Source organism: Haliotis rufescens, unplaced genomic scaffold (assembly GCF_023055435.1).
Source record: "Haliotis rufescens isolate VD_foot unplaced genomic scaffold, xgHalRufe1.0.p SCAF_30, whole genome shotgun sequence".
Lineage (NCBI taxonomy): Eukaryota > Metazoa > Mollusca > Gastropoda > Lepetellida > Haliotidae > Haliotis > Haliotis rufescens.
The window spans coordinates 2,891,805-2,905,360 of NW_025964002.1; the positions used below are offsets into that span (position 1 = coordinate 2,891,805).

The window sequence follows — 13,556 nt, forward strand, 5'->3', positions numbered from 1 at the left end:
AAAATCCAAGTAGATAATGTCATTCTTTAGCACCGTTTGAACACAAGACATCAAACTACTGCGTCATTATGTAGACAGACAGTCAGACAGACAAACAGACAAACAGACAAACAGACAGACAGACAGATTATTCTATTTTCGTCTTACCCCAGGTACAGATAAAAAACAACATTTACTAACAATATATAACTCAGCCATCCCTTACGGGATTATGAGAGACGTAATTATAAACATATAATATTTAGTATAAAATATAATGCACAATGTAATCATCCATACTGTCTGAGCACACGCGTACTCCTATAATCTATTACATACTTACAGGTCTTGGCACAAACTTTCATAGTATTTGGGCAAGACATGAATATTTGGAAAAAGATTCGTCAGGGGCTGTAATAAATTCAAGATTAAACTGACAACATAGTGCAAACACAGCTATTGTTAACTGCTTGTAGAGTGGACGCTAGAGTAACACATGCATCTCATCCTCCACAGGACCCGGACAGTCGAAACAGTTCGTTCTTCAACCGGTTTGTTGCAGTACCGTGCTGTTCCACATCTGAACAGGGAGAGAGCTCGCCTTGGCACCTTGGTATGTCGCATGTCTTCAACCGGTTTGTTGCAGTACCGTGCTGCTCCACATCTGAACAGGGAGAGAGTTCGTCTTGGCTCCTTGGTATATCACATGTCTTCAATCGGTTTGTTGCAGTACCATGCTGCTCCACATCTGAACAGGGAGAGAGCTCGCCTTGGCTCCTGGGTGTGTCACATGTCTTCAACCGGTTTGTTGCAGTACCGTGCTGCTCCACATCTGAACAAGGAGAGAGCTCGCCTTGGCTCCTTGGTGTGTCACATGTCTTCAACCGGTTTGTTGCAGTACCATGCTGCTCCACATCTGAACAAGGAGAGAGCTCGCCTTGGCTCCTTGGTGTGTCACATTTCTTCAACCGGTTTGTTGCAGTATCGTGGTGCTCCACATCTGAACAAGGAGAGAGCTCGCCTTGGCTCCTGGGTGTGTCACATGTCTTCAACCGGTTTGTTACAGTACCATGCTGCTCCACATCTGAACAGGGAGAGAGCTCGCCTTGGCTCCTTGGTGTGTCACATGTCTTCAACCGGTTTGTTGCAGTACCATGCTGCTCCACATCTGAACAGGGAGAGAGCTCGCCTTGGCTCCTTGGTGTGTCACATGTCTTCAACCGGTTTGTTACAGTACCATGCTGCTCCACATCTGAACAGGGAGAGAGCTCGCCTTGGCTCCTTGGTGTGTCACATGTCTTCAACCGGTTTGTTACAATACCATGCTGCTCCACATCTGAACAGGGAGAGAGCTCGCCTTGGCTCCTTGGTGTGTCACATGTCTTCAACCGGTTTGTTACAGTACCATGCTGCTCCACATCTGAACAGGGAGAGAGCTCGCCTTGGCTCCTGGGTGTGTCACATGTCTTCAACCGGTTTGTTACAGTACCATGCTGCTCCACATCTGAACAAGGAGAGAGCTCGCCTTGGCTCCTTGGTGTGTCACATGTCTTCAACCGGTTTGTTGCAATACCATGCTGCTCCACATCTGAACAGGGAGAGAGCTCGCCTTGGCTCCTTGGTGTGTCACATGTCTTCAACCGGTTTGTTGCAGTACCATGCTGCTCCACATCTGAACAGGGAGAGAGCTCGCCTTGGCTCCTGGGTGTGTCACATGTCTTCAACCGGTTTGTTACAGTACCATGCTGCTCCACATCTGAACAGGGAGAGAGCTCGCCTTGGCTCCTTGGTGTGTCACATGTCTTCAACCGGTTTGTTGCAGTACCGTGCTGTTCCACATCTGAACAGGGAGAGAGCTCGCCTTGGCACCTTGGTATGTCGCATGTCTTCAACCGGTTTGTTGCAGTACCGTGCTGCTCCACATCTGAACAGGGAGAGAGTTCGTCTTGGCTCCTTGGTATATCACATGTCTTCAATCGGTTTGTTGCAGTACCATGCTGCTCCACATCTGAACAGGGAGAGAGCTCGCCTTGGCTCCTGGGTGTGTCACATGTCTTCAACCGGTTTGTTGCAGTACCGTGCTGCTCCACATCTGAACAAGGAGAGAGCTCGCCTTGGCTCCTTGGTGTGTCACATGTCTTCAACCGGTTTGTTGCAGTACCATGCTGCTCCACATCTGAACAAGGAGAGAGCTCGCCTTGGCTCCTTGGTGTGTCACATGTCTTCAACCGGTTTGTTGCAGTATCGTGGTGCTCCACATCTGAACAAGGAGAGAGCTCGCTTTGGCTCCTTGGTGTGTCACATGTCTTCAACCGGTTTGTTGCAGTATCGTGGTGCTCCACATCTGAACAAGGAGAGAGCTCGCCTTGGCTCCTTGGTATGTCACATGTCTTCAACCGGTTTGTTGCAGTACCATGCTGCTCCACATCTGAACAAGGAGAGAGCTCGCCTTGGCTCCTTGGTGTGTCACATGTCTTCAACCGGTTTGTTGCAGTACCATGCTGCTCCACATCTGAACAAGGAGAGAGCTCGCCTTGGCTCCTTGGTGTGTCACATGTCTTCAACCGGTTTGTTACAGTACCATGCTGCTCCACATCTGAACAAGGAGAGAGCTCGCCTTGGCTCCTTGGTGTGTCACATGTCTTCAACCGGTTTGTTGCAGTACCATGCTGCTCCACATCTGAACAGGGAGAGAGCTCGCCTTGGCTCCTTGGTGTGTCACATGTCTTCAACCGGTTTGTTGCAGTATCGTGGTGCTCCACATCTGAACAAGGAGAGAGCTCGCCTTGGCTCCTTGGTGTGTCACATGTCTTCATCCGGTTTGTTGCAGTACCATGCTGCTCCACATCTGAACAGGGAGAGAGCTCGCCTTGGCTCCTTGGTGTGTCACATGTCTTCAACCGGTTTGTTGCAGTACCGTGCTGCTCCACATCTGAACAAGGAGAGAGCTCGCTTTGGCTCCTTGGTGTGTCACATGTCTTCAACCGGTTTGTTGCAGTACCATGCTGCTCCACATCTGAACAAGGAGAGAGCTCGCCTTGGCTCCTTTGTGTGTCACATGTCTTCAACCGGTTTGTTACAGTACCATGCTGCTCCACATCTGAACAGGGAGAGAGCTCGCCTTGGCTCCTTGGTGTGTCACATGTCTTCAACCGGTTTGTTGCAGTACCGTGCTGCTCCACATCTGAACAAGGAGAGAGCTCGCTTTGGCTCCTTGGTGTGTCACATGTCTTCAACCGGTTTGTTGCAGTACCATGCTGCTCCACATCTGAACAAGGAGAGAGCTCGCCTTGGCTCCTTTGTGTGTCACATGTCTTCAACCGGTTTGTTACAGTACCATGCTGCTCCACATCTGAACAGGGAGAGAGCTCGCCTTGGCTCCTTGGTGTGTCACATGTCTTCAACCGGTTTGTTGCAGTACCGTGCTGCTCCACATCTGAACAAGGAGAGAGCTCGCTTTGGCTCCTTGGTGTGTCACATGTCTTCAACCGGTTTGTTGCAGTACCGTGCTGCTCCACATCTGAACAAGGAGAGAGCTCGCTTTGGCTCCTTGGTGTGTCACATGTCTTCAACCGGTTTGTTGCAGTACCGTGCTGCTCCACATCTGAACAAGGAGAGAGCTCGCTTTGGCTCCTTGGTATGTAATATCTCAAGTATGATTCAGCTCCGAAGTCAGACTTGAAGGTTCGATACTGTCGAAGTTTATTACCTCCCTTGCCTCGTCTGAACATCCAAGCTTCTGCTTCTAATCACCAATGAAAGTGCTGATTATAAGGTTTTTAACAGTCGCAACCACATTCTTGGCTTTGAATCCATTATTTATATCAAACAGTTCTAACAAGTTTAGTAATTTCAATTTCAACTCGTTTGATCCAGTTTTTCTTTTATTCAGAGCCTTTCGTCAGGACCACTGGAACAGTTTATATGCCAGCCTCTGTCTGTTCAGACTGTTACATCTTGTACAGACACGCATCACGCTTCCCCACAATCTCACTTCCGGTGGTGTCCACTCCTAATCCCATTGTACAGATGCATTTGGAGCGTGTTTCTTCACACTCTTAAAAAAACTTCATGGCTCAATTTTATACTGTGCTTACCAGTGCTACGTTGCTGCTCCCCCGTATCGCTAATCCATATTCGATAGTTGTACACACGAGAGTCATACAGCTTGGTGTAGGTGTAATACCTCATGCCGCCAGTGCCCTGCTGGCCGAGTTTGTCGCTGCCTTCGCCATCCTGGTATAATCTAGATGTTCTGTTATTCGAAGTCCTAGATACCAATAACTATCCACTACATCTAAAGTCGTTTCCCCACATCTGAAAACACAGTCCGTTTTAGCAGTTGACATGTTTCTACAATGCATCACCTTTGATTTATCCTTGTTCACTGCCATCATGTTCACTTCACCAGTTGTGGGTAAAGTCCAGCAGTGGGTAATAAATAGGAGTGGGGAAAGAAGGCACCCCTGTTTTAATCCACATGTACCGTAACCCACTCGGTGAAATGTCCATTTAATCTTACTCTGCATTTAACACTCTCGTATAATGAGACAATAGCGTTATACGTCTTTCCTGTTATACCCAGATCAGATAGTCTCTTCTATAACACAGACATGTCTATACAATCGTACGCCTTTTTGAAATCTATGAAGGCCAGCACAGTTGACTTCTTCAGTGACTTCCTGGTTTCGATGAGCGCTCTGATACATGTTCTACGGTGGATCTTCCTTTCCTGAAACCGTTCTGTTCATCACACAATAGGTTTTAACTCTCAGCCTGTTTGTACAGTCTTGAATTCAGAACATTGCAATACACTTGTAAGATGTGTTGGTAAGGGAAAAACCTCTATTTGATAGGAGATCATATCTGTCTGCTGACGATGATTTTGGAAAAGGATTGATGATACTCTGTCTTCCATGCTATAGTATATGTCCATACATGAAACCCATGTTGAAAAGTCTACATAGAAACAAGTTTAGTTTTTCAGGACATCACTGGGTATGCAATCATATCCGGTCGACTTTCCCCTACTGGCACATCTAAGTGATTCATTTCTTCCAAAGAAATAAGTTGGTTAAGATTTACAGAGTTCGAAATATGTTCGTTGTCGTTGTTACACTCTACGACAGTATCTTCAGCGTGGTTACAGTTTAGCAAGTCTTGATTTGTAGTCAGTGTCCCGTCAGGTAACCTCACCTCTTTAGGGATATTCTGTAGTCTCTTCCGTCCCAGGCCAACTTTCCCGATCTGCTTCCGGAATTCGTTCTTATTTCCGTCACACAAGTTCTCTAATTCTGATATCCTGTCATTGTTGTGTCGACTTTTAGCTCGTTTCAGTTCCGAATCGAATCTCTTTCTCTTTAGCTTGTATAGCTCTCTTAACCTACGTTTCATAACTCCATGACCACTCACGTTCTGACGCACACACTTCATTCCACATATCAGTTAGAACATCAGTCCACCATGGTTTTCGTCTAGTCTTCCTCTTTCCCCTCCCAGATGATATATGTACAGTTCTCGTAGGTAAAGAAATGTCTATTTCCTTTATCACCGTTGACACAAATGTATTATATGCACCTTCTATGTCTGTTTGACGGCTTTTGGATGATTCACGTTTTTCAGGTGTCGTTAAAGGAGCCTGTTTACAATCACTTGAGGTCAAGCAAGTTTCTGGTACTAATGTGATGTCATACTTCACAAATAGCGTCATCATGAACTTTTCCTCCTCGGCTTCATCCTTAGGGAACTCATGGGGAACATGACAGGAAGGAATGATCCACCGCTGATAGGGCCTTTGGGTCCACACTTGCAACACAGCCCGAACTCTGTAGACGATGAGATGCACGTGTCACATTAAAATCATATATTGATCTAATTGTTCGTAAGAACAAAGGCAATAATCGACCACAGAGACAACCTTTCCGGATAAACAGGTATAATCATTCTTCCTACATGCACGACCATTAACAACACAAAGTTCGTGTTTATCAGAAAATCTGATAGAAGATGTCCATAATTATTTCTTGACTCATCAACAATGTGTCGTTCAGGTAACAAGTTATAGATCACCCATTCTGCTGTTAAAATCACCACATATATACCTAATATCATAAATAATATTTTGCTACCTGTGATAAAAGAGTGGTGTAAAAATCAACAGCAGTCAATGTCTCCAGAGGAATATTCTGGTGGTAAATGACGCACTCATGCACAGAAACAAGTGTAATTCTGCTTATGCATCAATTTCAACCACATACTCAATCTAACACAGATACATCATATTCCTTTAAATTACTATTTCTAACTAAAAACCCAAAACCTCCAGACCCACACTTCGCTCTGCGGTGAAGACTGAAGATATATGTGTTTCCGAGTGTCCATGTAATCCCCGAGTCTCATCGTTATCTGACTTGATACGTCCCACTGAGACACCTTGCCGCAGTTTTAACAAGAATAGCCCACTCAGACACAGTACACTGACTCCGAGCCGACAAGTCCTTGTTTTAGCCGAGCTCAAGGCGGGGTAACAACATGGACCATATTGTGTCTTCTTTGGGTATGACGCGACCAGGGGATCGAACCACTGACCTACTGGTCTCCGGGCAGACGCTCTGTCTGCTACACCACGGATGCAGTGTGTCAAAACAAGAATACCCGGAGGTTTATCGGCCCTCTTTATTATAGATGTTCAGACCTGTACGATGTAGATGACAAATATATACAGTTGTAGAGATGGAGTGAAATATAAGATGATTTGATCACTAGGTCCTGTCATATACATGTTAATCCATATCAGTCTATTTTCTTATCTGTAAATCTGGACTGTATTACCATGTATTAGCATGTCACACCAGACGCAACCATCACAGCAAGAGAAGACCACTAGAGGGCTGTCACACCAGACGCAACTATCACAGCAAGAGAAGACCACCAGAGGGTTATCACACCAGACTCAACCATCACAGCAAGAGAAGACCACCAGAGGGCTGTCACACCAGACACACCATCACAGCAAGAGAAGACCACTAGAGGGTTGTCACACCAGACTCAACCATCACAGCAAGAGAAGACCACTAGAGGGTTATCACACCAGACTCAACCATCACAGCAAGAGAAGACCACTAGAGGGCTATCACACCAGACTCAACCATCACAGCAAGAGAAGACCACTAGAGGGCTATCACACCAGACTCAACCATCACAGCAAGAGAAAACACTAGAGGGCTGTCACACCAGACGCAACTATCACAGCAAGAGAAGACCACTAGAGGGCTGTCACACCAGACTCAACCATCACAGCAAGAGAAGACCACTAGGGGGCTGTCACACCAGACGCACCATAACAGCAAGAGAAGACCACTAGAGGGCTATCACACCAGACGCAACTATCACAGCAAGAGAAAAACACTAGAGGGCTGTCACACCAGACGCAAGTATCACAGCAAGAGAAGACCACCAGAGGGTTATCACACCAGACTCAACCATCACAGCAAGAGAAGACCACCAGAGGGCTGTCACACCAGACACACCATCACAGCAAGAGAAGACCACTAGAGGGTTGTCACACCAGACTCAACCATCACAGCAAGAGAAGACCACTAGAGGGTTATCACACCAGACTCAACCATCACAGCAAGAGAAGACCACTAGAGGGCTATCACACCAGACTCAACCATCACAGCAAGAGAAGACCACTAGAGGGCTATCACACCAGACTCAACCATCACAGCAAGAGAAAACACTAGAGGGCTATCACACCAGACGCAACTATCACAGCAAGAGAAAAACACTACAGGGCTATCACACCAGACGCAACTATCACAGCAAGAGAAGACCACTAGAGGGTTATCACACCAGACGCACCATAACAGCAAGAGAAGACCACTAGAGGGCTATCACACCAGACTCAACCATCACAGCAAGAGAAAACACTAGAGGGCTGTCACACCAGACGCAACTATCACAGCAAGAGAAGACCACTAGAGGGCTGTCACACCAGACTCAACCATCACAGCAAGAGAAGACCACTAGGGGGCTGTCACACCAGACGCACCATAACAGCAAGAGAAGACCACTAGAGGGCTATCACACCAGACGCAACTATCACAGCAAGAGAAAAACACTAGAGGGCTATCACACCAGACGCAACTATCACAGCAAGAGAAGACCACCAGAGGGTTATCACACCAGACGCACCATAACAGCAAGAGAAGACCACGAGAGGGCTATCACACCAGACTCAACCATCACAGCAAGAGAAAACCACTAGAGGGCTGTCACACCAGACTCAACTATCACAGCAAGAGAAGACCACTAGAGGGCTATCACACCAGACTGAACCATCACAGCAAGAGAAGACCACTAGAGGGCTATCACGCCAGACGCACCATCACAGCAATAGAAGACCATAAGAGGGCTATCACACCAGACGCAGCCATCACATCAATAGAAGACCACTAGAGGGCTGTCACACCAGACGCACCATCACGGCAAGAGAAGACCACTAGAGGGCTGTCACATCAGACGCAGCCATCACAGCAAGAGAAGACCACTAGAGGGCTGTCACACAAGACGCACCATCACGGCAATAGAAGACCACTAGAGGGCTGTGACACCAGACTCAACCATCACAGCAAGAGAAGACCACTAGAGGGCTGTCACACCAGACGCACCATCACAGCAAGAGAAGACCACTAGGGGGCTGTCACACCAGACTCAACCATCACAGCAAGAGTAAACACTAGAGGGCTGTCACACCAGACTCAACCATCACAGCAAGAGAAGACCACTAGGGGGCTGTCACACCAGACTCAACCATCACAGCAAGAGAAGACCACTAGGGGGCTGTCACACCAGACTCAACCATCACAGCAAGAGAAGACCACTAGAGGGCTGTCACACCAGACTCAACCATAACAGCAAGAGAAGACCACTAGAGGGCTATCACACCAGACGCACCATAACAGCAAGAGAAGACCACTAGAGGGCTGTCACACCAGACGCAACTATCACAGCAAGAGAAGACCACTAGAGGGCTGTCATATCAGACGCAGCCATCACAGCAAGAGAAGACCACTAGAGGGCTATCACACCAGACTCAACCATCAAAGCAAGAGAAGACCACTAGAGGGCTATCACACCAGACTCAACCATCACAGCAAGAGAAGACCACTAGAGGGCTATCACACCAGACGCAACTATCACAGCAAGAGAAGACCACTAGAGGGCTATCACACCAGACTCAACCATCACAGCAAGAGAAGACCACTAGAGGGCTATCACACCAGACTCAACCATCACAGCAAGAGAAGACCACTAGAGGGCTATCACACCAGACTCAACCATCACAGCAAGAGAAGACCACTAGAGGGCTATCACACCAGACGCAACTATCACAGCAAGAGAAGACCACTAGAGGGCTATCACACCAGACTCAACCATCACAGCAAGAGAAGACCACTAGAGGGTTGTCACATCAGACGCAGCCATCACAGCAAGAGAAGACCACTAGAGGGCTATCACACCAGACTCAACCATCACAGCAAGAGAAGACCACTAGAGGGCTGTCACACCAGACGCCCCATCACAGCAAGAGAAGACCACTAGAGGGCTGTCACACCAGACGCACCATCACAGCAAGAGAAGACCACCAGAGGGCTATCACACTAGACTCAACCATCACAGCAAGAGAAGACCACTAGAGGGTTGTCACACCAGACTCAACCATCACAGCAAGAGAAGACCTATAGGCGGCTGTCACACCAGACGCACCATCACGGCAAGAGAAGACCACCAGAGGGTTGTCACACCAGACGCACCATCACGGCAAGAGAAGACCACTAGAGGGCTATCACACCAGACGCAGCCATCACAGCAAGAGAAGACCACTAGAGGGCTGTCACACCAGACTCAACCATCACAGCAAGAGAAGACCACTAGAGGGCTGTCACACCAGACGCAGCCATCACAGCAAGAGAAGACCACTAGAGGGCTATCACACCAGACTCAACCATCACAGCAAGAGAAGACCACTAGAGGGCTGTCACACCAGACGCCCCATCACAGCAAGAGAAGACCACTAGAGGGGTGTCACATCAGACGCAGCCATCACAGCAAGAGAAGACCACTAGAGGGCTATCACACCAGACTCAACCATCACAGCAAGAGAAGACCACTAGAGGGCTGTCACACCAGACGCCCCATCACAGCAAGAGAAGACCACTAGAGGGCTGTCACACCAGACGCACCATCACAGCAAGAGAAGACCACCAGAGGGCTATCACACTAGACTCAACCATCACAGCAAGAGAAGACCACTAGAGGGTTGTCACACCAGACTCAACCATCACAGCAAGAGAAGACCACTAGAGGGCTGTCACACCAGACTCAACCATCACGGCAAGAGAAGACCACTAGAGGGCTGTCACACCAGACTCAACCATCACAGCAAGAGAAGACCACTAGAGGGTTGTCACACCAGACGCCCCATCACAGCAAGAGAAGACCACTAGAGGGCTATCACACCAGACGCACCATCACAGCAAGAGAAGACCACTAGAGGGCTATCACACCAGACGCACCATCACAGCAAGAGAAGACCACTAGAGTGCTGTCACACCAGACTCAACCATCACAGCAAGAGAAGACCACTAGAGTGCTATCACACCAGACGCAACTATCACAGCAAGAGAAGACCACTAGGGGGCTGTCACACCAGACTCAACCATCACAGCAAGAGAAGACCACTAGAGGGCTGTCACACCAGACTCAACCATCACGGCAAGAGAAGACCACTAGAGGGCTGTCACACCAGACTCAACCATCACAGCAAGAGAAGACCACTAGAGGGCTGTCACACCAGACGCAGCCATCACAGCAAGAGAAGACCACTAGAGGGCTATCACACCAGACTCAACCATCACAGCAAGAGAAAACCACTAGAGGGCTGTCACACCAGACTCAACCATCACAGCAAGAGAAAACCACTAGAGGGCTGTCACACCAGACGCAGCCATCACAGCAAGAGAAGACCACTAGAGGGCTATCACACCAGACTCAACCATCACAGCAAGAGAAAACCACTAGAGGGCTGTCACACCAGACGCAGCCATCACAGCAAGAGAAGACCACTAGAGGGCTATCACACCAGACGCAGCCATCACAGCAAGAGAAGACCACTGGAGGGCTATCACACCAGACGCACCATAACAGCAATAGAAAACCAAATGCGGTTTCCAAGCAGGGCTCTTCCGGGGCATCAGCTCCAAGCTAGACTAATTCATTATGTCCGCGAGGATGTACGCTCGCCATCTGCAGATAGGGGGACGATAGACGAGACGTCTCATATAACCGCACATTCGTCTGACCGATTGGGGTTTGATTTACAAGGGAATGCCATGTCAAGGACATGATTGAATTTGACAAATATGTCACCGCATTTAGATACAAGTCCGTTGGGTTGTATGCCGCTGGAACATACAGACATTTAACTAGGTCGGGGAACCTCCACACACATGTAATGAAAGTGCAAATGAACAAAACATACATTTCAGTTTGGTGTTAATATTATTTTATAGCCAAGAAAGTATTATTGAAGTATATATTCATACACAACTATTCAAGATTTGAGCAAGGACCCATGCACTATTGAAACCGATAATACTCGTATCGACCAGTTGCAACACTCAATTGTCAATAGTAAAAGGTTCCCATGGCCACACAAATCACGCTTCAGTGTTGGTTAATATCTCTACACGGAACATTACATGGACCTTGCAGGTGGTGTTGTGAATCAACAATGATCATGGACGACTGAATACATGAGAAAGAAAGGTGTGCTGGAGTTAATGGCAGTAGCATTTATTCAGGACCAACTGGCGATTGACTGAAACTTCAACTGTCACCGGTAAGGCAGGCAATCTCACCTGCGTCGCACCCGTAGTCATCCTCATGAGTGATTATGGTTTTACGCCGCTTTTAACAATATTCCAGGGATATCATGACGGGGGACAACAGAAATTGGTTTCACACATTGTACCCATTCGGGAATCGGACCCAGGGCGGCGTGACGAGTAAACGCTTTCACCACAACGCTACCCTCCAAGCATGGAATAGATTTACTTGTGATTAGATTTAATTCAGGCAATTATTGTTTAGATTGAAATGACTCAATGTCTTAATTGAAATGTCATTAGAACTCGCCATACTTATATTATCATAATATTTATTTGATTACGTAAACATATATTCGAATGTGCATTCATGTTGATATTCTATTAATAAAATCATTTAACACTACCATTATCCGTACCTACCTATTATTTAACAAATGAGAGTACTTATGAAATACGTCCACTATTGTATTTGGGTCATGCAATGTTCAGTGGGGTGAGGACGTTCTGACCTTTATTTGTCCTTGGGTCTTGTCGACCTAAAGAAGAAGAACTCAGCTGTAACGTTTTTAAAAAGTATATATTGTGATTTTGTATGTATTTCGTATTTCTTTACATGCAGACGTGGTCGAAAGTACCATCTTATAAGATTATCTCACATCTAAGATGTCTTTTTAAACATCTGAAGAAAAGAACTGTGGTACCTAAGGTACTTCCCTAGTCTTGGGAAGCAAATAATCGCTGATCATAGGACGAGAAAGCAATTCCTTTTCCATCACGAATTAACCGTCTTTACTTTTTGTCCGCTATCTATCACAAGATAAAATTCATCAGTAAGATCAAATGACCATTTATCAAAGATCTAAAAGCTCGATGGCGTCATGGGACCAGCGTGACGTCCACGGGAGTTCTTTCACCAGAGGTACTCTAAATGATTGTCTCAAAAATGAATTAGACCTTTCCCAAAGGAATAATTATTCTTGTCTCTTCCAATCTAAATGTCAATGTCTCCAATTATAATGTTGATGTTTTTCTTTGTTTGTTGCTTAGCGTCTCACTCTGCAATATTCAAGGTATATGACGGCGACCTGTATATAATAGAGTTTGAACCAGACAATCCAGTGATGTTGTGGAAACGATCCACGCCGTCGGGGATTGAGAACCCGCTTACAGTGAGTGAGTGAGTGAGTGAGTGAGTTGGGTTTAACGCCGCTTTTAACAGTATTCCAGTTATATTGCGGCGTGTCAGCTTAATGTGGGAGGAAAGCCCGAAGTGATGCAGGTCTCAGACGTTAACCACGTCAGTGAAACCCACGAGCACGGGTATGGTGCTGACAAACCTAGAAACATAATCGGGGCGGACCGGGATTCGAACCCACAATCATAGGTTTCTGTAGGATCACAGAGAGTCTGGGGCTAAATTGGTAACCAAAGACTATCATGTATATTGACATAATAATAATATTGATTTTAAGGAAAAGCTTCAATGTGTTTTGGGTGTAATGTAAACTCAATACTATCTTACAAAAACGTGTTAAAACAGCGCTCAAGCCACTCTTCAGCATATATATCACAGCCTCCTTATGTGTTTCATATTTAGATCTGTGCATAAAGATACAGAGTGACAACAAACTCTCCACGACACTGTATGACAAGAGGCATCGCTTCAGTTTTCCAAAGTTCATT

At 46.8% G+C, this 13,556-nt stretch overlaps 1 protein-coding gene across 1 annotated transcript; it reads left to right on the forward strand.

Annotated features, from left to right (window-relative positions):
- Window positions 1–475: 475 nt before the first annotated feature.
- Window positions 476–9,585, forward strand: LOC125384510. Its single transcript, XM_048403994.1, has 2 exons — window positions 476–3,616; window positions 8,899–9,585. The coding sequence occupies exons 1-2, from the start codon at window positions 476–478 to the stop codon at window positions 9,583–9,585; spliced, it is 3,828 nt and encodes a 1,275-aa protein (XP_048259951.1).
- The last annotated feature ends 3,971 nt before the right edge of the window (window positions 9,586–13,556 follow it).